General features: G+C 40.3%; 1 protein-coding gene across 1 annotated transcript in view; it reads left to right on the top strand.

Moving 5' to 3' along the window:
- GUCA1C (guanylate cyclase activator 1C) overlaps nucleotides 1-27,071 on the top strand; it is a 36,578-nt gene extending 9,507 nt beyond the window's left edge. The window contains exons 2-4 of the mRNA XM_063393830.1: nucleotides 20,836-20,985; nucleotides 23,632-23,719; nucleotides 26,684-27,071. Of these exons, the coding sequence (XP_063249900.1) occupies nucleotides 20,836-20,985; nucleotides 23,632-23,719; nucleotides 26,684-26,814 (369 nt within the window). The 3' untranslated portion in view covers nucleotides 26,815-27,071. The remainder of the gene's footprint in view (nucleotides 1-20,835; nucleotides 20,986-23,631; nucleotides 23,720-26,683) is intronic.
- Nucleotides 27,072-27,346: the final 275 nt, after the last annotated feature.

Below are 27,346 nucleotides of genomic sequence, written 5' to 3'. Positions count from 1 at the left end.
TGGACAGTTCTTAACCTAACCATATCATGTCAAATTTTCAGCCTGCTTAAGTCTTGTTCCTGATACTCTATTGTCTCTATCTGGGATAGAGTTAATTTTCTTCCTTGTACCTGGTACAATGCTGTGTTTTGGATTTAGTAGAAGTAATATTAATAACACACTGATGCTTTGGTTGTTGCTGTGTAGTGTTTACCTAAGTCAAGGACTTTCCAGTGTCTCATGCTCTGCCAGTGAGGAGGTGCCCAAGAGGCTGGGAGGGATCAGAGCCAGGACATCTGACCCATGCTGGCCAAAGAGATGCTGCATACCACAGAATGTCATGCTCAATATATAAACTAAAGGGAGTTGGCTGGGAGGGGCCAATTGCTGCTCAGGGATGGGCTGGGCATAGCTCAGAGGGTGGTAAGTAATTGTATTGTACAACACTGTTTTTTCTTGGGCTTTATTCCTCTCCTGCACTATTATTATTAGTTACTATATTTATTTTATTTCAATTATTAAACTATCCTTATCTAAACTCACTACTTTTACCAGTTCTTCCTATTCTCCTCTCCATCCCACCAGGGGCAGGATGGGGTGAGAGTGGGAGCACAGCTGTCTCAGCACTCAGTTGCCACTTGGGGTTAAACCACAATACCTGTCTTTGCTGTTTGACACAGCCACTGGCCATTCCTTTAAGAGCAGGGCATGATGGCTGAAGGAGAAAATTCAGAATTGCCATCAGATTGTGCATCCCCAAGAGGTTTGTCTGCTTTCCTTCACCTCCCAAGTCCTTGCATCCCCTCCCTTTACCCTCAGTGCTCCAGCCAGCACACACGTGCAGATGAAATGCCTGCACAGGGTGTGTTCCCATCTCTCTCAGCCACTGGGATCACACAGCAGGTCTGGGGCTGGGACGTGGTCTCTGGAGGAAAGGCAACACACCAACTTACCCTCTTTGCCCTATGTTCTTTGCCTACTGAACTGGTTTTGGCTAAACTGAGGGCAATGTCTGGATCTTTCTGTTTGGTCTTCAGAGGTTCATGGGCACCTGAGAAGTGTTCACGCTTTCTTACTCATATGCCATATTTTGAAGTATATGATAATAAGCTTGTTGCTGTCCTCGTGGAGAGAGCTGAAGCACAGACCATTATGAGTATAGGAGTCCTTCTCAAAAACTGACCTGATCCTCTAATATTGATTGCCCTCATGCTGAAGTCAGGCTGGAGGATGGTTGTCATTTTTCATGGGCTGTGCTCTTTAACTGTGTGATTATAAATGAAAAGGATGAATGGCAGTGTCTTGTTTCTGCATCACTAACACCCTATATGTTCACACTGGTATTTGTAGCTCCTCATTTCTTTGTCCTATAGTAATGCTCCTGAGCCGCTGATCTCCTTGTATAAAAGCTAATCAGTACAGAGGTATTACTGATACCTAACCCCTCCCCTGAGCTTATGGAGGAAGAAGGAATTCAGCTCCTGAAAGCTGTAAAATAAAAAGCAGGACTACAGCACTGACCAAGAACAAACCAGGTTTTAATTTACTTACAAGACTAATTTGATTCCTGTTAAGGAAGGTACTGTAAAAGATTCCTCTTCCACTCAAATTCTGTTACAAGGTGACCAAAATTGTGTGTTATATCTGGAAATTCATGCTTAGAGGGAAGAAATAGGATGCAATTTGCACACAAATACAAGATCCCACACAGCATATTTATGATAAAAAGTACATCAAGGAGGAGTCCAAAGGGCTCAATTTTTAGAAAGGCTTAATCCACTTACAGCAAAGAGGATGTAATAACAGGCATTGCTGTTTGCACTCTCAACTTTTCCATCCATATTTGCAGCAAAAATTATAGCTATTCCTGACAGCTATTCCAGAATTATCCTCTTGTTTGTTGCTAATGGCTTGTATATCATGCAAAATCAGTCACTTTCAGAATATCCTCTTTATTTTTTAAATAACAGGTATGTTTGTAGTCAGTGGAAGAGTGATGAACTATAATCTGACCATGGTGCTCTTTGCTTCTACTTTAGCCACAATTTGAAATCCCATCTATTTTAGACCTGGGCATTAAAGGTAATCTCATGAGTAGAGATAGGCACTACACAGAAATAGAACTTATGCTGTAAGATGTTTAACGTGGCCGTTTAAAAGCCATATTAACCTGAGTTGTGGTCATGAGCAAGACTTTGAACCTGGGAGATAGAAATGTGAACAGACAAAAAGGGACACTTACTGTGTAACAAGATGGGCTCCCAAGAATCATTACCAGATCCCCCTGCACAGATGCACCATTATTACAGCAAATTTATGAGAGAATGTCCGTCTGGGCTGCTTAGTCTGCATGAATTCAAGCAACTTTTGGATCTTCAAGGGCTGGATCCACAGGGAGACCTATACATAAAACGAGTGTTTGATATCTTTGATCTGAACCAGGTAAACCTTCTTTTCTTTGTTTCTTTTTTTTTAATCTCATACTATTGCTTTGTTTGTGACTTGCAGCCTGCAGGCTTCTTTGTGCTATTCCCCCAAAACTGCTCTTGTGGACAGGTTTGCCATTAAGGTGCACTAGAGGTGAAGAAGTGAGACTGTGCTTTGAGGGTTTGGATCAGGACTTTTGTTAGTACCTTCTGGGGACACTCAAAAAAATGTCAGGAAACAATTCTTAAAAAGAGATGTCATTTCCAGTTCACTGGTTATTCTTCTATTCATTGCTTATCCTGTGCTTGTATATAAGCATATGAAAATGTTTGTGTGCTCAAAGTTAGTAAGTTCTTATAACAATGTTAGACAAAGGGGAAATATGGTCTGCGCTTAACTGAAGATGAAGTGCAATGTATATAAATGGATTTAAATGGATTTTCTCAGAGTACCATATTGAACGTGTGGCAGGGGGGAAAACTCAGATGAGGAGCTACACTCAGTGTACAAGTCACAAGACCAAATACTACTGAATGAAGAGGTCAAGCAGTTTCTCCAGGCTATACTTCTAATTTACCCTCCTTTATCCTGCAATAACTGCTCATGATTGCAATCAGCTCTTGGTAATGCAGCTGGCTCCCAGATAAGATGTATTTTCTTTAGTAGCATAGACAAGGCTGAAGACACAGCCATCTGGTATTTCTGTGTAGCACCCTTTTCTAGGTGTGTCTTGAGCACTGCCTCATGGTTGTAGGGTCCTGGAGCTGGCCACCTTGAGCCCTCCACTCACGGTGATGCTGAATGGCCTGGGGCACATGCTCTGCAGTACTGTGAAACCTTCAGATTTGTTGAGACCTTCACATTCTGGATTAATGTAAAGCGAGGAGAGTGGAATCAAAGCAGGTTAGAGAAAGAGCATTCACTCACCCTTTGCTGTGGCAGTGGCCAAAGACACTGAAAACAAAATGGGAGTCATCTGCAAATTGTTGCTGCTGTGGCGTTACAGAGTTGTGTCACTCTGCTCTGCAGGCTGTCATCATTTGTATCAAAGTGGTTAAGCTGCCAGATATTAAAACAACTGCTTTTGTGAGAAGTAGAGGACAGGTGCTTGGGGGGCTTAATACACATTTTAAACGTAGATGGGAGGTATGTGTGGTGTCAGAACCAGAGAGGCATGAAGAGCTGCAGCAGGACTGTCAGCTGGAGAACAAACACGCTGCCTTTTCTGCACAGCTTTCAGGATGGCGGTCCTGAAAGGTCTCAGCTGCCTCATCTGTGTGACCAAACTCCCTCCTTTACTAGGAACTTTCTTGCTGCATCTCTCTGGACTTTTGTCATCCTCCTCAGATGAGCTAAGATCAATACAGACTTAAGAATGGGGTGATGACCAGGAATTCAGTCTCACAGGAAAACTGGTTCATCCTGCTGCTGACCATCACAACTTTCAGGAGCACATCCTTGGGGGACTGCAGGGCATGGCTGTGGAGTCAGCACAGGAGAAAGCATTTCCCCCTACTGTCTTCTCCCTTGTCTGTATTTTGTAATTCTTGGGGTCACAGACACCCAGTGAGGGCTGTCCTGTTTGATTAAACTGACTGGGTGGGTTGGATTGCAGCCCCTTCACCAGAGTAGGTAATTTGTGTCCAGATGGTGTCTTAGTGTAGCACCTCTACCAGTCCCTACAGATATCCCTTTTTTCAGGTGTTTCATAACTATTTTTACTAAAAAATTCAGCTTTTCACCTAATGTGAAGTTGAACTGTGGTTATAGCAAGGACATCCCAACCTGTTGATCTGTTTCCAAGCGAGAAGAAAAATGAGAAAATAAACCCCCAGAAAACAGAGTAGAGAAATGGGTATTAAGCAATAGAGCAGCTGGGAATCAAGCTGGAGTGCAGCAAAGCTCAGAAATCTATGCTGATCAATAACCTGTGAGCATTTGTAAAGGTATGTTAGATATTGAGAGGATCAACTTTGCTAGAGAAGGTTGTCAGGCAGATGAAACTAAAACTGGCATATTTGAGACCAACAGATATTTCTATTCAGAAAAAAATGGAAAGAAGCAATTTAAGATGCAAGATGCAAGATTTATATCCTGTGCCCATGGCAACTTTTTACATAGCTTTACAGACTTGCTGCATTTTAATCTCTATTCAGTATAATGATTGTATTCCTTTTCTTTTTCTAGATTTGTTAAAAGCACTCTGGTTTCATAAATTTAATTTCTTTTTTTATTCATTACCAAGATGAATGGCCACTATGTTTAAGGAATATTTTTAGAAACACGAAACAGTGATAAAATGCTTTTCAAATACATGGTTGTGATGTTTCTTATGTGATTAAGCTTATAATAAAGTGCCAACAGCCAGCTTCTTATGGCAGGAAGAAAGTAATGCTGTTTACGAAGTAAAAGAGGAGGATCTCTTTATTCCATGTACTTGCTTTTTGTCCTAGAACCTTTCAACAAATTTTTCTCTGCCCCAGGATTTTTGGCAAAAATGTAGGATTTGATTCTGAAAAGCTTTTAGTTAAGTACAGATGCATGAAGAATGGTCAGTGGATGGCTGATGGGGGGTATCACACTGTGGGCTCTGAAATTGCAGCTATTATTGTACAAATAAGGGGTCTGTGACATTATGTAGAACATTTAGGCACTGTGCTTTATTAAACACATGAGAATCATCTCCAAGCCACAGAAGTTAGTGGATGAAATAATGCATAATGCAAAAATTCAGAAATAATTTGGTCATTTTTGCTTGCATTCAGTTCCTTCAGTACTTTAACAGCTTCTGAGGTATGAAGATCAAAATTAACACATTCTTCTCTGGTTTTTGCTTTCTAATTAAGGGGTCACTACCTCAGTGACTGGCAGAACATACAAACTTCTTGATAGAATTATTTCCTTCCTCTTAAAAGTGCTCTTTATATATAAGTGCTGTTGTAATTAGATGGTTGGCAAACTTGAACCTTCTCCCATGCTTCCCCCAGCTGCCTATTTATAGATATGTGACCTGATGTTTTCCTGCTCTAACCATGGTTTAATAGTGGACTTTTACAGTTAAAAATTGTTATGACTTCTATTGCTCATATAATTTAGGGACTAGTTTACAGTTGATCTAGATCTAGAGAAATCCATTATGGAAAACTTGAGTCATTTAATATGGTCTTCTCAGCATAAAATGTGTAGGCTTCCGTTTTCTCAAAATAGGAATCTGCTCACAAAGCTCTGCTAAAGAGTTAGTCCTGTGATTAATCTACAATTCCACTTATAGCAGCCTAATGCCTCAAGTTAATCTGAGGATGTCCATGTTTGGAGGCACATAACATAGAAGAAGATGGTGAAACACTCCTGAAAGGTTCATAGATTTTGTCCTCTGTGTTTCATGTGTGGCCAGTTAAAAACCTCTAGCATGTAAGGTGTGGAATATTAACCTCACAGGCTGCCAGTTGGACTATGGGATGTAGTTACTGTTCTAAATTTCACCTTTTCATCTCAGCAGCTTTGCTGCTTCCAGCTGAAGCCTGTTACAGACACTCTTCCCCCTCTCAGGATTTCCAGCAAAGCCCCTAAATTTCCAGTAAACTGAAAATAGTTTAAAAAGAATAATAGCAGCATGGTAAGATTTTATTTTTGACAATTTGTGATAGATTGAAAGCCCAGTCAAAACTCATTTCACTCAAGTCCTCCATACAAATACCCACAGGAATTCAGTTGCAAGCCAAACCTTATGGTCCCCTGCCTTTCTCTAGGTTGGAGATAAAAAAGTAGTTCAGCTCCCCACTCATGGAAATTAAAGGCCAGTGGAAAAAAGACAGGGAAGGGGACATCTTCACAGAGCAATTAAATGCTATGTGGAGACTGTGGTCTCCTCTGGTCTCGGCAACAGGCAGATCATTTTGTGCCAGAGGAAATGGTGCTATGGCTGTTTGGCTTCTTGGGCTCAGTTATCTCACGTGCTAATGTGTGTACAGGTACAGGTGGGAGGTGCAGGCACAGCTGTGAGGTACAGGCACACCCATGAGGTACAGGCACACCCGTGAGGTACAGGAACATCTGTGAGGTACAGGAACATCTGTGAGGTACAGGCACATCTGTGAGGTACAGGTACAGCTGGGGGGTACAGGAACATCTGTGAGGTACAGGTACAGCTGGGAGGTACAGGAACATCTGTGAGGTACAGGCACAGCTGGGGGGTACAGGAACATCTGTGAGGTACAGGTACAGCTGGGAGGTACAGGAACATCTGTGAGGTACAGGCACAGCTGTCAGGTACAGGTACACCAGTGAGGTACAGGTACACCAGTGAGGTACAGGAACATCTGTGAGGTACAGGCACAGCTGGGAGGTACAGGCACACCCATGAGGTACAGGTACACCCGTGAGGTACAGGTACATCTGTGAGGTACAGGCACAGCTGTGAGGTACAGGAACATCTGTGAGGTTCAGGTACAGCTGGGAGGTACAGGAACATCTGTGAGGTACACGTACAGCTGTGAGGTACAGGCACATCTGTGAGGTACAGGCACAGCTGGGAGGTACAGGAACATCTGTGAGGTACAGGCACATCTGTGAGGTACAGGTACAGCTGGGGGGTACAGGAACATCTGTGAGGTACAGGCACAGCTGGGAGGTACAGGCACACCCATGAGGTACAGGTACACCAGTGAGGTACAGGCACATCTGTGAGGTACAGGTACACCAGTGAGGTACAGGAACATCTGTGAGGTGCAGGTACAGCTGTGAGGTACAGGAACATCTGGGAGGTACAGGCACATCTGTGAGGTACAGGAACATCTGTGAGGTACAGGCACAGCTGTGAGGTACAGGCACATCTGTGAGGTACAGGCACAGCTGTGAGGTACAGGCACATCTGTGAGGTACAGGCACAGCTGGGAGGTACAGGCACAGCTGGGGGGTACAGGCACACCCATGAGGTACAAGTGCACCTATCAGCACTGCACAGTTATTTTGCCTCTGGCTCAACAGAGTGCACATGTTCAGTGCACAAAGGCCATTTCCAGGCAGGACCTGTTTCTCTATGAGATTTAGTGACAAAGGCTGTGTGTGAAAACCTTTCCTCTCATGAACATACTAAATAAGCACAAACTCCTCCTGGTGTGTCTCCTGTGCAGACCACCAGTGGTTACAACTATACACCAAGAACACAAATGTCTTTTTCATATTTTTTAAGTTTCTTAAAAACAGGGACTGTCATATGAAGGTTTTTCAGCCCTTGCTTGCCCTTTGTGGAATGCTTTGCTAATAATTAAACTTACAAACAAGCAAGCAAATAAATATGCTAGTTAAGTTTGAAAGCTGTTCTTCATCCTTATTAACACCATTGAAAAATAAAGGTGCTGAACATTCAGAACAGTAATTGCAAAGTTCTCTTTTCTTGAGATTATCACAAGGAGTGCAGAAGTAGCATTTCAGGAAATGTTTTATTGATGACTCATACATTAATACTTGTAAACATTATTTATATAATGACATTGGCAGGATAATAAGTGGTAGGTTTATCTTTTGCCACAGCTTTCCAATGAAAACTTTCAAAAATAATGTGTTTATTAAAATACAAGTGTAACCAAATAAATTTTTTTAAGAATTCCCTGTCTTGGATTTGAAGAGTCCCTTCTTAGGGAAAAATTCTCTCAGTCTTCTTCGCCCTTAAGCTATTTATAATCCAAAAAGGACAAATCTGCAAGCACATTCAGACACATTTAATTCTTGCTACTTTTTTTCCTTCCTCTGAGTCTGTCCACGCATAACTGGTAGTCCTAGTTCGTGCATTCGAATGATGAATTTTAAAGAGGAAACAGTTATTTTCACCTATATCTCAGTAGCTGCCAAGTATACTGATGTATATTTGGTTTTCAGTGAGAATATATATCATATTTCAGTGCTATTACAGCCATCAAAATGAGGTTTCACTGATGTAAAAGGAGAAAACATATCTAAGAAAATAATGTCTGGTGTATCCATATTACATTGGAAGTGTTATTTGCCCTTAGACAGAAATAAGGAAAAATTCTACAGTTGGCAATGCTACTATTTAACACTTACTCTGAAATATCTTCTTTCTTTACATCAGAATCCCAGATCACTGTCATTCATTTCCTGTTAGCTCGCAGATAGGTTTTGCCACCACTAGAAATAAAAATTGAACACTGTGATTGATTGATTGATTGATTGATTGATTGACTGAGTTCTTCAGACCTCTGAAGGACAAAATTTGCATAGCCATTTAACACATGAAGCCATGGACTGAAAATGGGATGCTGCTGCTGTAGTTCTCTTACTGCTCCTTTCGGCATTAACTGAAACTAGCTACAGGAATAAGTGTCTGTTGCTTTGTAAGAAAATTGGATTTTATAAGGTAGGCTTACTGTGAAGAGTAAAGAAGATTAATAGGTGTGTGGCACTGAAGGAAAATTACCCAAGTTCAAGGATTTTCCGTTATAATTTATAAAGCATTGGACAGACCATGTCAGAGAACACTGTTTTCTGCTACTTCTTATGCAGAGATAAAGTTGATAGATGCACAAAAATGGACACTCCCCAGCAGTTTTAGGAATCTTTACATAAGGAGCCACCAGCTGATGTCTATCTTTAATCATTTTTCTACTTTGTGTTTTTCATTTAAAATGTAAAGTAGTTCTCTGATAGAGTTCATCTGACATCATTATGCAGATTAGAATGATAAAAAAAGATTTTAAAATGTATCCATTGAAAATATTAAGAAGAAAGTTTTAAAAGGATGTTTGATGTAGAACAGATAATAAGAAATGCAAAAATATCTTACTTCAATAGAACTTTGTATGTAGAAATGACTACATAGCAATGTAAACTAAATCTCAAGTTAAATCTTTTAAGTTTTATTAATCACTTTTAAATCTTTTTTTTTTACTTTTTTTTCCTGAAGAATAACTGTTTCCCTTCCCTCCTTGTACTTTGAACAAAGCTAAGAAGTGTTGTGAGGCAGACCACCTTTCCTTTTTTTCTCATCCTAGCTCCTTCCCCACTGTCCTGCTGTGTCTTTATAATTCAAATTTTTATGTAGACTTCTCAGCACCTGATTTTGTGTTCTGGATATAAACAGATGTTATCTTCTTTTGGTTATAGGGACATGAATGTGGTTAGCCAAGTGCACCATCTTTGTATTGTAGTAGAAGGAAATAGGAGTCATTTGGCCATGAAATTCTCTATTAAAGCAGTGGTTGTACTTCATATTCCATGAAAAGCATACAAATGTCCACAGAAAAATTGACATTTTCAGAGGTCTTTTGCTGCTTATTGTAATTTATTCTTCATTTGACTTTCAGGTGTTGGTCTTTTTTCCTTCTATTTTTTCCACCTTAAGAATTGTGAGAGAGAGAGGGATGTTATTTGGATCTCTATGAAGCACCTAGTCTAGACATTCTAGTGAAGATATTATTTTGTTAAAGATATTATTTTGTTAAAGACTGCAGGGCCCAACTGAGCAATTTTTACTTAGCATGATGTGTTAGTTGCCTTCCACATGATCACAGAAGGTATGAAGAGCTCTTAAAGGATGAAAAAAAAATGGGTGCTAGAGAGCAATCCTTCAAAAACTACCTGGAACCTAAATCTTAAGCATTTCCACTTCTTTGGGGATTAACTATAATGGCTCAGGATAACTTTGCTAACTGTCCTTTCCTGGAAAATATCATTTTCAAATGGGCTTGCTTTCCTGCCTTGCTCTGCTGCGCCCTCAGAACTGGGAATAGCAGCCGAGGTGTGAGCTGTCAGGGTGCCTAAGCAGCCACTTAGCCCCTTTGCTACATCCTTACACGTTTGCAGGCATTACCAAAGCGGACACAATAAAAATCGGTACGACAGTTAATAGAAAGTAAGGATGAGAATCAGAGAAATATTTTCCCAAACTTCCCCGAACTACTTTCCTCTTTTGTGCCATAAGTCTCTGAATAATTGAGCAAACATAAGGTCAGCAACACACATAACTTTAGGGATGTCTTCAGCCTGAAATGACTCCTTGGACACTTCTCTGAGCCTGCTCTAACCAGCCAGCTTAGCCAAGGCAACAAGGTTGCAGCAGCAACATCTGCATTACGCTGTGGGGCCAAGAACCATATAAACTGATTTTGCATCGAGGCAGGATATTTTACGTTATTCCTTTTCCATGGTTCTTGCATTGGCCCAGTACTTCCACTTTGCCCAGAGAAGTCTAACTCTGTCACTCTTTTCAAGGCTTTGTCACTCTTATAAATCTGTCCCCAACAAGAAAAGCCTAGAAAACTTATTTTTGTTTTATGACAGTCATTGCTATCACGTTGTAGTCAGCAATAAAAGCCTGTTTATCAAAAAATTAATCAGCTTCTAAACCAAGGGCTAGAAGAAAATAAGGCTCTAGATATGTCTTAGACAGAAAGAATTCTTCTGTCGGAAGTAACAAAAATCTACTACTTCCTGATATATTTGGAGTTTTTGAAGGTGACATGTGAAAATCCTGTACCCATTAGTTTCAGACACAATCCAATAAAAGCAACAAAAACAACAAAGCCAAATCATTTGCTTCTCCGTAATTTGGAGTAATGTCACACAAAATTATCTCAAATGTAAAGTAACTAGCCTGATTACTGCAAATGAGGAGGTTAAATTATGCTTTGCTGTGTTCAAGGCAGTGTAGTTGCCTAATTTTTCTCAGTACTCCTAAGTACCTTTGAAAGATGCAGTGTCCTGATAAAAAAATTCCATGTTCTATGAATATTTCACCTGTTTGCAAATGTTATTCTATTTATTTACAGACTATACTAAGAAATGCCTTTTTTCTCCTTTTGAACTGCCTCTCAATTTTCTACACTCACCTTATACATTGGTTCCAAAAAAAAAACCAAAATAAAATAAAGGATTCTGTAATAAATACTTCACACAGTTATTGGTGCAATTTCATAATCTTAATTTTGTTTTCTAGTGCTTTGTCACAGGACACACTGCTGTGATAGTACAAACTTATGCTATAATAATGTGTCATTACCAGCTAGAAGCCTACATTAGAAAAATCATCACTTGATTAACACAAATACAGTTGAATTCTTGACTGTAGGATTTAATATTATGAGTTTTGAGTTATGATCTAAAAGTTTTAGACCAGAGGTAATTCCCCAGTAGTGACACAGCATCATCAAGCACAGAAGGCCAATTCTTTAGATAGGACATTAAAGAAATGCCTGTCTCAGATCTCTATTACAGGATTGCAGAATTCAGTGGCCTTTTTTGGTTTTTTGTGGGGTTTTTGTTTTGTTTTGTTGTTGTTGTTGTTGTTTTAATTTCCAAAAGGGTAATGTGAATTTCCAATAAATATTTCTCTTTAAAATCTAAATTTTAAAATATTCAAGTAGATAAGTGTTACAGATTAATACTCTGGTTGAATTTTCCTTGCATCACACAGTCTCAATACATAGCTGGTCTGGATTAGGTTAGGGTTTTTTTGAAAAGTTCATTAAAGTGCAAACAAATTAGCATGTATTTTGCAGCTTTCACTGAGCTTAAGAAGAGTTTGGAGCATACCATTATCAGGTAACACTGTAATTTTGTCACATTATGTGAATAGGCAATGGAGATTAACTTTGGACAATTAATCATAATTATTTTTAAGTATTACTTGTTAAATTATGATGAAGATAAAGGGAAAAGTAATTTTAATATTAAACAGTTCAGGAAGGTGCTTCTTTTATTTAAAGAAATTATAAGATTTCCTTTAAGGCGTAACTGTCTTTTTTTATATTTATTTATATATTAATTAAGAATAAACCAGTTATTAAAGTAATAGTCTACTATAATAATACAAATAAAGGTCTATTATAATAATACAAGTAGTTCAGGCAATGATAGTATATGCATGTAACTTTTAGGAGCTTTCATACATTCCTTGAGATTCACAGAGCATTATGTAGAAGCACCCAAATCTGCCAAATAGAACATCTTTGCCACTAGAAAATTCGTATATCTTCAATGTACTTTTGTTGGGGGTTAGGATTTTCCCTTTTGTTTCTTTCTCTCATGGAAATTTGTCCCATCTGTTGGTTAGAGACACCAACAACTGGTACGTAAGAGAGACTAAAGAAATGGCCAAGGTGGAGGAATCCATGGAAGGGATGGACAGCATGATAATGACCCAGAAAAGGGTAGATGCACAGGGTAAATGTTGTGGACCTTGGCAAAGCTGGGGCCATCTCAATACACCACCCTCATTGCAATGATTAATGCCAATAACATCTGAGAGACAGTGGGTTCTGTCACCAACAGGCTCAGAAATTATGAGAGTATGATCAATGGCCCGATACAGGCTCGTCTCTGCTGTAGTTAAGGACCTCAAAGAGGAGTTTAAAAGAGGAGATTAGGGAGGTGAGGGTGCAGGTAAGGAAGAACAGCATGGCACAAGTGCGAGTCGCAGACCCCAGCATAAGAGCCTGATGTCTCCTGGCTAGGGAGAGGGGGTAGACCCCAGGAGCTGACCTGTGGTTTTTCCTGTGTGACCACGGGGAAGACATGGGAAGGTGAGATGGGAAACCCTCTTCTGTTCTAGCAGCACGGGTGCATGAGTTCGAGGAGAGAAACACTAACCGAGGGGGTTCCACTAGAATGAAGGTAGCCTCAGCCTCTCATGACCAGGCTGTCAGGTATTACAGAAATGAGGATGCTCTGTCAGACCCCCTTGAAGGAACCTCTACTATGTATGCACAGGAGGAGAGTAGTAACCGGTGCTAGAGGGGCCCTGCCTCTAGCCAGGAAGAGGCACGGGAAAACCGAGTCTTTTGGACTGTGTGGGTTCAATGGCCTGGCACATCAGAGCCACAGAAATATAAAGCTTTGGTTGATACCATTTGGTTCTCAGTGTACCCTAATGCCATCGGGACATGTGGGAACAGAATCTATTTCCACTGCCGGGGTGACGGGGGGATCACAAGAATTGACTCTGTTGGAAGCCGAGGTGAGCCTGAGCGGGAAGGAGTGGCAGAAACATCCAATTGTGACTGGCCCAGAGGCTCCGTGTATTCTGGGCATAGACTATCTCAGGAATGGCTATTACAAAGACCCTAAGGGGTTCAGATGGGCTTTTGGAATAGCTGCCGTGGAGGCAGAGGGCATTAAGAAATTGAACACCTTGCCTGGACTGTCAGAGAACCCATCTGCAGTAGGACTCCTGAAGGTAGAAGAGCAACGAGTACCTGTTGCCACCTCGACAGTGCATCGCCGGCAGTATCGAACGAATCGAGATGCTGTGGTCCCCATCCACAAGATGATCCAAGAGCTGGAGAGCCAAGGGGTGGTCAGTAAAACCCACTCACCCTTCAACAGCCCCATTTGGCCTGTGCGCAAGTCTGACGGAGAATGGAGACTGACTGTGGACTATCGTGGCTTGAATGAAGTGACTCCACCACTGAGCGCCGCTGTGCCGGACATGCTGGAACTCCAGTACGAGCTGGAGTCCAAGGCAGCAAAGTGTTACACCACAATCGACATTGCTAATGCGTTTTTCTCCATTCCTCTGGCTGCAGAATGTAGGCCTCAGTTTGCTTTCACCTGGAGGGGCGTGCAGTACACCTGGAACCGACTGCCCCAGGGGTGGAAGCACAGTCCCACCATCTACCATGGACTGATCGAGGCTGCACTGGAAAAGGATGAGGCTCCGGAACACCTACAGTACATCGATGACATCACTGTGTGTGGGAACACGGCAAGGGAAGTGTTTGAGAAAGGAGAGAAGATCATCCAGATTCTCCTGGAAGCTGGTTTTGCCATCAAAAAGAGCAAAGTCAAGGGACCTGCCAAGGAGATCCAGTTCCTGGGAGTAAAGTGGGAAGATGGGAGGCATCAGATTCCCACTGAGGTCATCAATAAGATCACTGCGATGTCTCCACCGACCAGCAAGAACGAAACGCAAGCTTTCCTAGGTGCCATAGGCTTTTGGAGAACGCACATTCCTGAGTACAGCCGGATTGTGAGCCTTCTCTACCTGGCTACCTGCAAGAAGAACGATTTCCACTGGGGCCCTGAACAGCAACAAGCCTTTGCCCAGATCAAGCAGGAGATCACTCATGCGGTAGCCCTTGGCCCAGTCAGGACAGGACCAGAGGTGAGGAATGTGCTCTATTCTGCAGCCGGGAGCCATGGCCTGTCCTGGAGCCTTTGGCAGAAGCTGCCTGGTGAGACTCGGGGTCGACCACTGGGATTCTGGAGCCAAAGTTACAGAGGGTCTGAAGCAAACACTGCCATGATAGTAAAAACTTATGCTGCAATAATTTGTCATTACCAACTAAAAGCTTGCATTATCATTAAAATCATCACTTGCTTAATGCAAGTACAGTTGAATTCTTGACTGTAGGATTTAACATTAGAGTTTTGAGTTATGATCTAAAAGTTTTAGACCATGTGAGGAAGACACGACTGACCTCGCCCCACAGCGCAGCGCCCCCTGCAGCCGTGGGGGAATCATCGCACCTGCCCTGCCTGGCCGGGAGCCAACAGCGCCCCTGCCGGCTGTGACTGTAACTGCACCAAAGGGGAAAGCGCTCAACAGCCGAGAGAAGACTGCGGTTGTGTTTCGGTTTTTGTTTGTTGTTAATGCTGTGATTGTTGTTTGTTTGTTTGCTTTGTTATACATATTAGTAAAGACCTGTTATTCCTTTTCCATATCTCTGCCTGAAAGCCCCTTAATTTCAAAGTTATAATAATTCAGAGAGAAGAGAGTGATATTTTTTTCCTGCCTTCCTTGGCAGACATCTTTCTTTTAAAACAAGACAACTTTTCCTGGAGGTTTGTCCTGCTACGCTTTTGAATTTGTCAAAGAAAAATCTGCTAGGATTATCAGCAAGGAATTTGCTGGAAAATGTGTTGTCATGGCTGCGTTTTTCAGTGTTTTTCCTCTCTTGCCTACTGCTTTAAGTTGGGAAAGATGTTCCTAAAAGCACATGCAAAGGCTCAAAATTAGAAGTGCAGAAATCTAAACCCCAGCATCCAGGAGAGGATGGCAGAGGGCAGAGGGCTAGATCTTTTCAGTACAGCCTTCCTGGGCAGAGGCCCCAGCCTGGTGACTTCCCTGTCTTCTCCAGTCACCTTGAAAAAAATTGTCAATGATGGCAAGGAGTTAGGGGGTAGTTGTTAATTTTAGAGTAATAAAATTGCCATCTTAGCCATCTGAATGTTTTGGATTTCACCAGGTTTTATCAGGGTAGCCTACAAGCCTGAGAGCCAGGACACACAACTGGCTCTGCATTTCCAAGTCCTCCAACACAAATATCGTGGTAATTTCTGAGCCCCCAAACCTTGCAGGTCCTCTTCATCTGGGCAAAGCAGAACCTTGTGTAACAGTCTGGTCAATACAGCCTCATCCCGTTACATAACAGTGAGAATGCAACGATTACAAAACCGCTTAACAATCTGCAGCTCCTAATTCCCTGCTTTGTTCCTCATCCTTATTTAATAATCTTTGCTTGCTGAGGTCTCCCCTGCCCATAGCAAATACCAGCTAGATCCTGGGGAAGAAGTAACAGAGCTACAAGTAGCTCTTTATTTCTTCAATAATTGCAGATGCAACCTTTGAGGACCAGATGAAAATACTCAGAAGTAAAAACAAACCAAGGATGGTTTGACTCGATGATCTCTGAGGCCTTTTCCAACCCACATGACTCTATGATTCTCTGAATCCATGAAAGGGAGGAAGACGAAATGGAGTGAAATAAATCCTCCTTTAGGTTTCTGAGGGCAGAGAAAGCAGTGCTATATTTGAAACTGGACCCAGAGAGAAAGAAAGAAGCACCTAAGATTAGCTATAAACTTCACAGTTATTCTGAGCTGTTTGACCCACACCTCCTCCTTCTGCCTTAAGAGGTTTAAGGACTATTCTGAAAGACAGGCGATTGGGAAAGAAGGTGGCTTAATGACCTAAGCCCTAGGTTTGAAATACCTGGACCATCTGTGTTTGCACACTTATTAACCCTGATAAAGAATTGAAGCTATTCTGCTATCAGACTGAGTCTAGAGATTTTTTCAGGAGCAAATTTTGGAAACAAGGCACTGCTTATTGTGTACAGATCTTGGTAGAGCCCACAGTGGTCCAAATAAGATGATGACTTCACTCACCATGGGGTTTTCAGGGACGGAAATTGTCCCTTTCCACATGCGTGGCCACAGCATGTGGTGTGAGATGGCTGACTACCTCTGCAGAGGATCCCTGTCACTGCCAGGAAATCACTCTCAGGGAAGAGCCAGGCAGCCAAAACACCAACTTCAGATCACTCTGGCACAACCTTGGATAACCGTGCTGCTTCAGATCAGCTGTGTATTTATAGCTGACAAGTCAATTATTTTTAATCTCTGCAGTTTGAAGTCCTAAGAGTTTTTTAAGGATCTGTGAAGATTAGCAGTGCTGTTCTGGGAGCCAAAGGGTAATGCCCTCCTACAGCTCCAGGGCTGGGGTATTAATGGCTGTTGTGTAATGTGGCAGTCCCTCACTGCCCAGCTTCGCCCCACACATCTTCGACACACAACTCTGCCCTCACCAAACAGTGGTGAGCAGTCGCCAGTAAAGGTATGCAGACTGACAGCCTGAAGCAAAAACCTCTCATAAAAGGACAAAATTAAATTCCTTTTTCCTCAAGAGAAACAGTAGCTAATGAAAAACTGAAATGGGCTCTGGGCCCTAGGCAGTCACGGATGGTAGTGGCCCGAGGACCAATTTCATACCATCAGCAAGCTCTCCTTCCATTTTTGGAGCCTCCTTTTGTCTTTGTTGTGTGAATCAATCTGTTGCAAGTGGCTTAAAAAGATCACTCATCAGTGAAAGCAAAACAAGTTACAAAAGCACAGTATCAAAAAACATAAACACATGCATGACCCTAAAGTGTCCTTAAACTTCTAGTTCATCCAGTCAAGCTGTTAAAAGAATAAAAATAGGTCTACATTTTTATTAAGCCTAATAAGTATAGAAATACAGAAGACTTGGGGGCATGTAAAAGAAGTTCTGAACCCATTTTTTGGTATGTCTCCAGCCCACTCCTGAGAACCACTTTAGCAGAGTTCTGTCCCTGTTTAACACCATAGACAGAAGGCTACCCTGTGAACTGACTCCATGTGCCTCTGTTCATTTGGGCAGGGAAAGGTGCAGAACCTCACCATCCCTACAGGAGCCCATGGCAACATGATGCAGACAAGGAAGGCAGAGCCAGCACCATTTAGATATGGAAAAGAAACTTTCACACACCTAAATTTGTCTTGTGTCCTAAGCAGGTTTCACTAACATTAATTCCATTTAATAAAAATATTACAAATATTTGACAATTACAGATTTAAACACCAAAAGTAAATAATTTATATCATCCACCACTGGTAATCAGCTCCGCTTATTATGTTGTTGGGCATTATTTAAAAATTTATTTTATTATTCTTACAGCAGCCCTTTGCTTGTGAATTAATGACTTCCTAACAGGCAACAGATATATTGCTGTGCATGCTGCAGAGAGGTGTTTACAGAGCCCAGAGACACCTAAGGACCTACCTAGACACTTGTATTGAGAATGATTATAGAGCAGCAGATGGGTAAATCAGCACAGCAGTATTCTTTTAATAACATCATAACACATTTATTGCATTATTTGTTGTACTCACAGAACCACAGGATGATCTTCGTAGGTTACTGTTATGATGTTTTTCACTGTTTAATGTAGTGTTTTGAGATGCTACTGTAAAAAGGGCAGTATTTCTCTTTATCTCAGAAAGTTCTGTATATGTGCAACAAGATCACTGTAGTCTTCTGTACCCCATAAATGTTTTCTTTTTTACCTACAATGTATGTTTTTTGGTGTAGAAAGGGAAACATTACATTTCTCATCAATGCTTTTATGAAATGCTTCTGGTTCCACATCAAGCAGACAAACATGTCTGCCTTCTCAGTATTTCAATGCCTGAGAAATAGAAACTGGCTGCTGGCTACCATGTCACCAGCAGTTTTTGCATGACTGCAGAAAGTGGCAAGGGCTTTCCTGACAACTACAATTTCTCCAGATGTTTTTCAGAGGTGGAAGTTTTTTGACCCTGGCCTTGAGTCCCTTCCTGTTTGGGACAGGCCATGTAATCCACCAGATCAGAATTACCTACCCAAACACATTAGACTGGTTTTTACATTGTCCAAACTTCTAATGTTTTGTCAGAGCAATGATAGTGACACCAAGATGCAGAAAGAAAGCAAACAAAATAATGTTTTCCAAAATCCCAAGTGAAATGTAAGGGAGAAAGAAGAAAATTAATCTGGTCATGGACATCCAGCAATCCTAAAATTAATCTGTAGTTGCAATAAGAAGTATGAAATGCAATAAAAAAGCAGCAATGTGAAATGCATTTAACCACATTCTTAATAGGTATATCAAATCAGATGATTGAAATGCAATCAGCAAAATACATTTTGACCACCAGTAAAACACTTTATGAGATCCTTCTTGAAATAATACTTGCAAAATGGAAATTTATGCCAGCGTGCCAAAAAGAAGACTAAGTTTGTAGTGCATGACATGTCATTTTTGGTTAAGCATCTGCTTTTAATACTGGGCCTAATTTTGTTTGAAAATTCTATGTAGTTACTGTCAAATTTCATTTAATCTTAAACAGTGGTTGAATGGTGTCTGCTCCTCGTGAGTGCAATTAGAGTAAAACAAGCAACCACCAGAGAACCTGCAGGGGTCTGTGAAGCAATGGTCAGTCTGCACGACTTATGCACACACCCTTTCTGCATGAAGGCTGAATCCAGTGTTTGAATACATTGGATTTATCTCCTAGATGCTACTCTGCTGATCAGCCTTGCATAGAAATCTAAACAAGCACTACAAGGGGCTCCCAGGAGCTCTGACCCAGATCAGCATCATGAGGGCACAATTGTGAGGAATCTAAAAGGAGAATGAAGAAAAAAAAAAAAAAAGAGGATGGACTCCTATTTTAAAAAAAATATCCAGTCTTTGAGAACCCATATTCACTTCCACAATCTACTGTGATTGAATCTAGGCAGGCAGATGTGTGGGGATGGTTCTAGGCACTTTTGTTTGTTTACAATGGAAGGTTGGTCAGCTGAGCTCTCAATTTCAGCTCTCAATTTCTATATTCTAGCCCTTATAAATTCCTGTTTGATGTCATTCTTTGCATGCTCACGTTTGTTCCTTGTCACAAAAATACACTGATCGTGCCTGGAGGTCTTCAAAAGACATGTAAGGTGTGGCACTTAGGGACACAGTTTAGTGATGGACTTGGCAGTTCTGGGTTAACAGCTGGACCTGATGACCTTAAGAGTCTTTTCCAACCTCAATGATTTTAGGATTCTGACTTTGGCAATGAGTTGCACTGCATCCTAACAGGTCTTCTTTTCCTATAGTGCAATATTGAGGTCTGATTAATGCCTCCTGGTTGTAAACCTCAACTGGCAAGATGTCTGTTGATATATGACAATAAAACTAACATGCTAAACCTACTTGATACTCATCCAACCTTCTCCTTTCAGTCAAAGGCCATCTGAAACTAACAAGCCTTTCCAAGTCTTTCTGAGCAATTGGATTCTGATCACAAGACTAAATTTACCAGCTGTTAATTCTTTTTGTATGCTCATGAGAAACAGTTGGAGCAAATATGCTCCAAATTCAGCAACTCTTTCTTCCATCCAAACCACATTTTTACAGAAACAGAAGAACATGACTATAGAGGCCTGTCCTTGACAGGCTTCTATCAGTAGCTTGAGCAAAGCAGTAAGAAAATAATGAATTAAATAAATCTGAAATTATTGCTTCCTATGAATATCCTCAATATTTAGTTTATGCCTTAAGGGCTTTATATCCCATGCAAAATGTTCATCAGAGAGACATGATTTTTATTTGGGTAAACCACAGTGCTTAGGGTTCATGCCAGAGTATTGGTTACAATTTTAAAACAGTTATTACATGATCTCTCAGATGAATAACACCTGGAACAGCTCTGTGGGACTGGAAATCATAGATAGTTCTGCAGTATAGATGTAAACAACTCCACTGTAGAGCTCTCATTAGCACCAAAGCAGATATCCCAAACTCCTCTTTTTCACATGGCAGTCTGCCACAAAAGTGAGGGGTTTTTCTCTTAAAAGATGTCAATAACAATTGCTCAGAACAGATTTACCCCTTACCTCCACAGCCCCCAGATTTCAGGGGAGAACAAAACTGTTCTTCCTAACACCTCTTCCTATAGCTCTTCTGGCTGAGCACACCCTCTTATCCTATTTTAATACCACAGAAGATTTCTCAGTTAAGGTGCTTCATAAATCAATGTGTATTGTAGAGAATTTGATGACTTGTTTCTGTGCAAGTGCCAGAAAGAACAGAAAACCAATGTTGTTAAATAGGTGTGGTTTTTTGTCTCCCTCTCTCTCTCTCTTAGGACGGATTTATAGACTTCTTGGAGTTCATAGCTGCAATAAATTTGGTGATACGAGGGAAAATTGACCAAAAATTGAAATGGTATTTCAAGCTATACGATGCTGATGGAAACGGATGCATTGACAAGAAAGAACTATTAAGCATATTCAGGGTAAGCAAGTTATGACCAATAGCAAGAGCATTTGATATAGTGCATTGCCCCTGAAACAGTGGTTCATCATGTGCTGTAAATGGATTGCCAGTACTTCACCTAATGTTTTATGGTTGTAAAACCAAAATTAACAGCGGCTAGTAGTGACACTCCTGACATTAGTTTCTTCCTTATTGAACACATCTAAGTAGTATTTTACTTTAAACCATAGCTCTACAGATAAAATACTGAAAGTGAAATGCTTGTAGAAACAGTAGAGACATTACTGTGATAAACTATACTATAAGGCAGGGTAGAACTGTAGCAGCATAATGAATAAACCAGATGGTTACAAGTATATGTGCCAGTCTATTGTGGAAAACTGGCTTCTCAAACTGATCTTGCAGCAAGAAAAATGCAGATGTCATCAAAATATTACAATATTTTAATTTTTTGAAAGGCTCTTAGATTTGTTTACTACAAATGCCATTACCCCAGTTTTAAAACTAAATCATGAAAATATAATTTTACTATTAAATCACGCAGTGATATTTGGATAAGAACACTTTCAAAATTTTGCAGAAAATGAGTCCACTTCAAACCCATAAAACCAAAGAAGTGCAATTCTTTCTTTAAAATCATCTTCATGATTTTCAACCTGATCTATTGAAATAACATTGTGCTCTTAATTAGCTGCTTTCATCCAAAAGGTATGTTAGGGGTCCTTACAAATATATATGACTCAACACTGTTCCCTAAATGCACAGGCCTCACTACAGATCAAAGTTTTGCTGCAGGGAGCATCAAACCTAAATAGAGTTCTAATGTCATAACAAACAAGGAACATTCTTTTCCTACCAGCAGTAATGTAGACTGGAGTCTACATTACTGCTGGTGCCAGGCCAGTCACTGACAGAAACTTTAAACAGCTGCTGCCAAAACTGAAACGAACTGCAGCCAGATGGAGCTACTGGGTCAAGCAAATAAAGCTCATCACCCAAAGAGCAGCTTTCTAAAGGTAGAAGGAGAGGCTGAATCTTCCAGATTTCTCCTTTGAGACTAGTGAAATCTTTCTTTAGAAAATATTATCCATTAATTTTCACCCAGAGCCAATGAGTCAACAGTGTTTTGTCTGGAGCTTTATCCAAAAAGAGAATTAAAATTTAAAAAAAATTCCTTTCAAGGTAAAGAATATTTCTTTTTTAATTTACCTGGTTTTAAAACCAGTTTAGACCTCCATGTGTCTTTTTTGGAGTATAAGAACTTAAATTTAAATCTGCCTAAGTCATTGACCTAGACTAGATTAAAAATGGTGGGCCCTAAAAGAAAAATAAGAACAGGCTCACAGCCATTAAGGGGCGCCCAGCTTATCATAAGCACCAGTAAGCAAGGGCTTGTCCAAAAAGATGTGTCATATCTGAGACATTAATTTAGAAACACAGAAGTGCTATTAAAATGAAATCTGTCTCTACAGCTATACAAACTATCGACCAGCATATCACTACCAACCACCCAATCTCCTTCCAGATAACCATGCACCATTTCCATGCCCAGTATTTTACTATTTAAGGGGCTTAAGGGCAGTCAGTGACTCAAATACTTCCACAAATTTAACTGTGGAAGGGATACAACTTTCTGCTGAAGACTGCAGGAAGGTCAGACATACAAAACACCAAAAGTACCTAAAATACAAATTAGTAATAGAAATACGTTAATGTAACTATTTTTCTAAAATTATTGCTACTTTTTGAAACAGACAGGAATTCGGGGCATTTGGAGGGGCATTTTTATGATTTTATTTGGTCAAGAATTCCGTATCAGTGCTGAATAGTTTTAACTTCTTGTTTTAGAATATGAGGTCTAATATAATATTAGGAAAGAGACAGCAAAAGAAACAAGTGGCACATATACAGTTCATGTCAAGATAATTCAAGGGCAGAGAAACAAATTCTATAGTGTGCCCATTATATAATGTATATGCACATATTTTCCCAATCAATGGGATACAATTTTGCAAAAACATAAAATTTATACCTTTACTCCAGATCAATATCTGGAGTCCTTTGGCTAAAAAAAAAAAAAAAAAAATAAAAAAAAAAAAAAAAAAAAAAAAAACCAAAAAAAAACAAAAAAAAAAATAAAAAAAAAACACCACCACCAACAAAACTGGAGGGGATTCTTCTGATTTTCATAACTTCTCTGGAGGACAAGTAAACTCTGACAACTTCCAGGACTGCTGACTTTATTTGTGATTACTAAATTAAACATAGCTTAATAGAAAAATTACTTATGCTTTCTGTGCTTTCCGCTGGGAAAAATAATACTGCATTTAAATCACACAGACCAAAGGGCACTCTCTGAAGGCAGGGAACTCTCTAGGGCCAGATAAAAATGCTGATGTGGAATCTAAAGTGTATTACAGAGCAGAGGTGCCACACGGTTCTTCAGAGATATGCAAATTAGTCTGTAATCTCCAGGCTGTGTTATGTTAATTAAATTTCTAGCCCTCATTACTGAAGTTTTACTTGAAATAGCTATTTATTTAGAGATTTTTGAAAGGGTTTGTGAACTAAAGAGTTGCACTTCAAGTACTGCTTCTACCAGTGTATTGTTTTCACAACTTGATGGGAAAAACTCTGAAAGAACTTGCTGTGTTTCTGCCCTCAGGCCATCCAGGCTATTAATGGCTACACCAACATGAGTGCTGAAGAGTTCACAAACATGATATTTCAGAAGATAGATGTGAACAATGATGGTAAGAATCTAGGTTTTGTTGGCTTTGGCAGGGACTTCTCTGCAAGAAGGGATTTGAACATGCAACTGAAGGATGACTGGTTTAGATAACTGGAAGCCTGAATCTGTCCTTCTTTGCCCTTATTTTACTTCAGCTTTACAGTGAAGTGTAAGTCAACTGACAAAGGGATTACATGCAGCAAGGGCTAAAACAGAGGTCTTGCACTGTTCATCCAAAATTCCAGTTCTCAGGTTGCATAGCAAAATGAAAGCCTGATTGGCAATGGAGGAGTAATATATTTGGGTTGGTATAATCTATTTAAAATCCTTTAAAAAGAAAATAAATAGGATGCATGGTTGCACATGCTCTAGCATGTTCTAAAGACTGGTGAGCATACTGGATGTTCCTTGAAGGCTGACTGTCTTCATGCTAAGATACATGCTCCTGTTTTTTCCTCAAGATACCACATTAAGGCAATTGGTCTTGCATTTGGAAACTATCATTTCATTTCACTGCTTCAGAGTTGTTTCTAATTGAAAATTTGTTATGAATGAATGTCCCCCTCCAAACTTCCAATCATAAAAATACTCCCTCTACTGGCAAGTATGTTTTACAGCAATTGATGAGATCACTGATAAATTAGGAAAATTAGGAAAGCAAAAAAGAGCAAACTTAGGTCACAGACAGGAATTTTGGCCACTTTGGCAGAGGAAGGAGCATTTTTATGGTCTTTTTTAGGGTATTGAGGTTACTCTTTTTAAAAGTTGTTTGCAAAATATAGTCAGAGTATAAACAGTGGTCTTATGATGCATGTGAAGGATGCATTACTGGAGGATTTCTTTCACCCACTTCCTTGGCCCACTCTTTGGGTGAAGACAAATTACGAAAGGATTCCAAATAACCCAGTCAAAATCTAACCCAAACTCTATGCTTACTTTGACCATACGTTTACTGGCAATTAATAATTGTATCTCAGCTAGACCATTACTTGAGTCATACATTTTAGCAAGGAAAATCCAGAACTTGACATATTCCGGATTATCTTCATAGTGGTTCTATTTCAAACTGTTTTCCATAGTTTTTAGTTTTTAAATTGCTGGAAAGCAACAGGACTAGCTCAGCCTGAGGAATGAGCCAAGTTGTACCAAGTTTAGCTGCAACTATGCTACCTCCCTGTAGATTATTAAAGAAAAGCACAAACAGACAAATAAATTGCAAAGTCCTTCCTTATACTGACATATAATTAATAAGTAATCCCATGGGTTGTAAAGAACAATTCTTAAAACAAATCTCCTCTTGGTTTTGCAATTTATTTTCATTATCTCACAGAAATCTGAGCCCCACCACTGCAGCAGTGAGTCTGGGCCTGCCAGTGTAACCTCATCTGGCAACTGCAGGGTGGTTTGTATGCCTGCTATTGGTACCTCAAAATGGACAGCTTGGGATCAAGAGGAGGGACTCCAAGACCAGTTGACGTGAATGAGGAGGAATGTCCACGTGATGAGTCCAGGAACCCCATCCACCCAAAGACCTGAGTCAAAGGCAATATAGAGGGAAGGAGAGAGGAACTAAGAGGAGTGCCTGGGATAGGAGAGTTCAGAGGAAGTGAGTGGATGAGTGACGAAGAGGGATGATGCATGCAAGTGGACAGAGATGGCTTGTTCTGATTCTGCTTGGGGAAAGATTATATACGCTGTTATTGAAAAAAGGAGTACAAACTTCCTCAGGGCTCTGCATGCCAGCTCCTGGAGAGAGTTTTAGTACTTTCATTGAAGCCTAAGAACCAGGACTTCTGTCAAATGATGACTTTCCTCTTTATATAAGCCTGTTACCAGGGTAGCAAGGACATACATGACTAAACAGAAAGCAAAATTTCCTGACTATGGCTAGAAAGTGATTTTCACATTTTTCAAATGCTGATCATTTTCCTTTTCCATGTCAGATGAAATTTCCAAGGCTGCCATGGACAAAAACCAAGACACAAAAAAAGTACTACAGGGAGTACTTAAACCTGAAAACAGCCCAAAGTCAGCACATTCAGCATTCACCACACACAGACATGACCTGAATTGCTGCCCCACTGCACCCTGGGGCCTTAACTCATCCAGCTATTTTCCTCTTTGCCTGGCCCTTGTCGTTTCTTATTTTACAAGAAAACATTAATTGTTGTGAATTTAACACAAAACTTTAAACCATTCTCAGAGGAAACAATCAGGCTCTTCCTATTCAACCAAGATTTATTTCTCCTCTCAAGGTAAAACAGTATCACCGGAATAACCCCTACATGGAGAACTGTGTGCATTTCTGTGTACTATGCAAACAGACACAGGCCTAGAACTGGTCTTTGCTGACAGGGAAAAGAGCAGGAAAAGAGGAAGAACATTAAATAATATTCCTACTCTGCAATAAAAGAGATTTTATTGTTGTCTTGAAACTTCCAAGTTATTAACTGATTTCAACATGAGCCCAAAAAAACACACTCTAAATGGCCCATTTCAGTTCCTTGGAAGAATTTACCTATCAAACCACTTAGCTGATTTATTGTTTTTCATCTGATCATGGCTCTAAATAATCCTAGTAGTCAACACAGGGACTATGCCCACTAATCCTTAGCAAATCACATCCTAATCTCTTTTAAAAACAGCTCTAAGATAAATTCCAGATAGCTCAGTGAGAACTGGCCAGTACTTCTAAGTTCAGCCCTGAAACAGGCTTCATTAGAGCTCCTTTACACACATTTATGAGCACTTGTATTTGCTTCAGACTTCAGTCAAAGCTGTGTTTGACATGTTTTAACAGAAAAACAAGTGAGTCTGAGTTCTAGGATCTGACTGATGCAAAATGAGAAAACATTACCAAATACTCTACCTCCATTTGCCTATCAGCAGCTTTCACATGGGATTCAATCTGGCAAGAATTGTCTTTTGCTTTCTAGAGAGACTGCTGGGTTTCTCAGTTTCTAAAGAATATCTGACTTTCTTTTAGGGGAACTGACTTTAGAAGAGTTTATCAATGGTGTGGAAAAAGATGAGGACCTAATGGAATTGATTACGAAAAGTTTTGACCTTTCCAACGTACTCAAAGTCATACAGAACGGCAGGAGAAACAGTGTCTGAAGGATCCAGTCATGGAGGTGGTTTCTGTGTCATCATTTCAAGAAAGATAATATTTGATATATTCAGAGAGCTTGATGTTGTCAAAGCCTGCCCGGGCGATACTGAGCAGCCTTCTTCAGGAGTAACAATTTTCACTCTTCATATATCTCCTTTTATTTTCTTTATTCTTTCCCTGGCTAATGACTGTGGCAGCCACAGAAAAACAAAACAAAACAAAACAAAACAAAACAAAACAAAACAAAACAAAACAAAACAAACAACTTTTGCCTGCATATAATAGAAAAGGTATTTGATGCAGTAAAAGTAACTTATTTGCTCTCTATGAACATGTTGTGGTCAAACCCTGGCTAGCTGCTCACTCACTCCAATTTTGTGGGATGGGGAAGAGGATTGGAAGAGCGAAAGTGAGATAACTTGTGGGCTGAGACAAAGACAGTTTAATATGGAAAGAAAATGCATGCAAGCAAAGCAAAGCAAGGAATTGGTTCACCATTTCCACAGGCAGGCAGATGTTCAGCCATCTCCATGGAAA

The sequence above is a fragment of the Prinia subflava genome, chromosome 3 (assembly GCF_021018805.1).
Source record: "Prinia subflava isolate CZ2003 ecotype Zambia chromosome 3, Cam_Psub_1.2, whole genome shotgun sequence".
Lineage (NCBI taxonomy): Eukaryota > Metazoa > Chordata > Aves > Passeriformes > Cisticolidae > Prinia > Prinia subflava.
The sequence above is the reverse complement of the archived record's forward strand: the minus strand, read 5'-3'. Positions and strand labels throughout refer to the sequence as shown.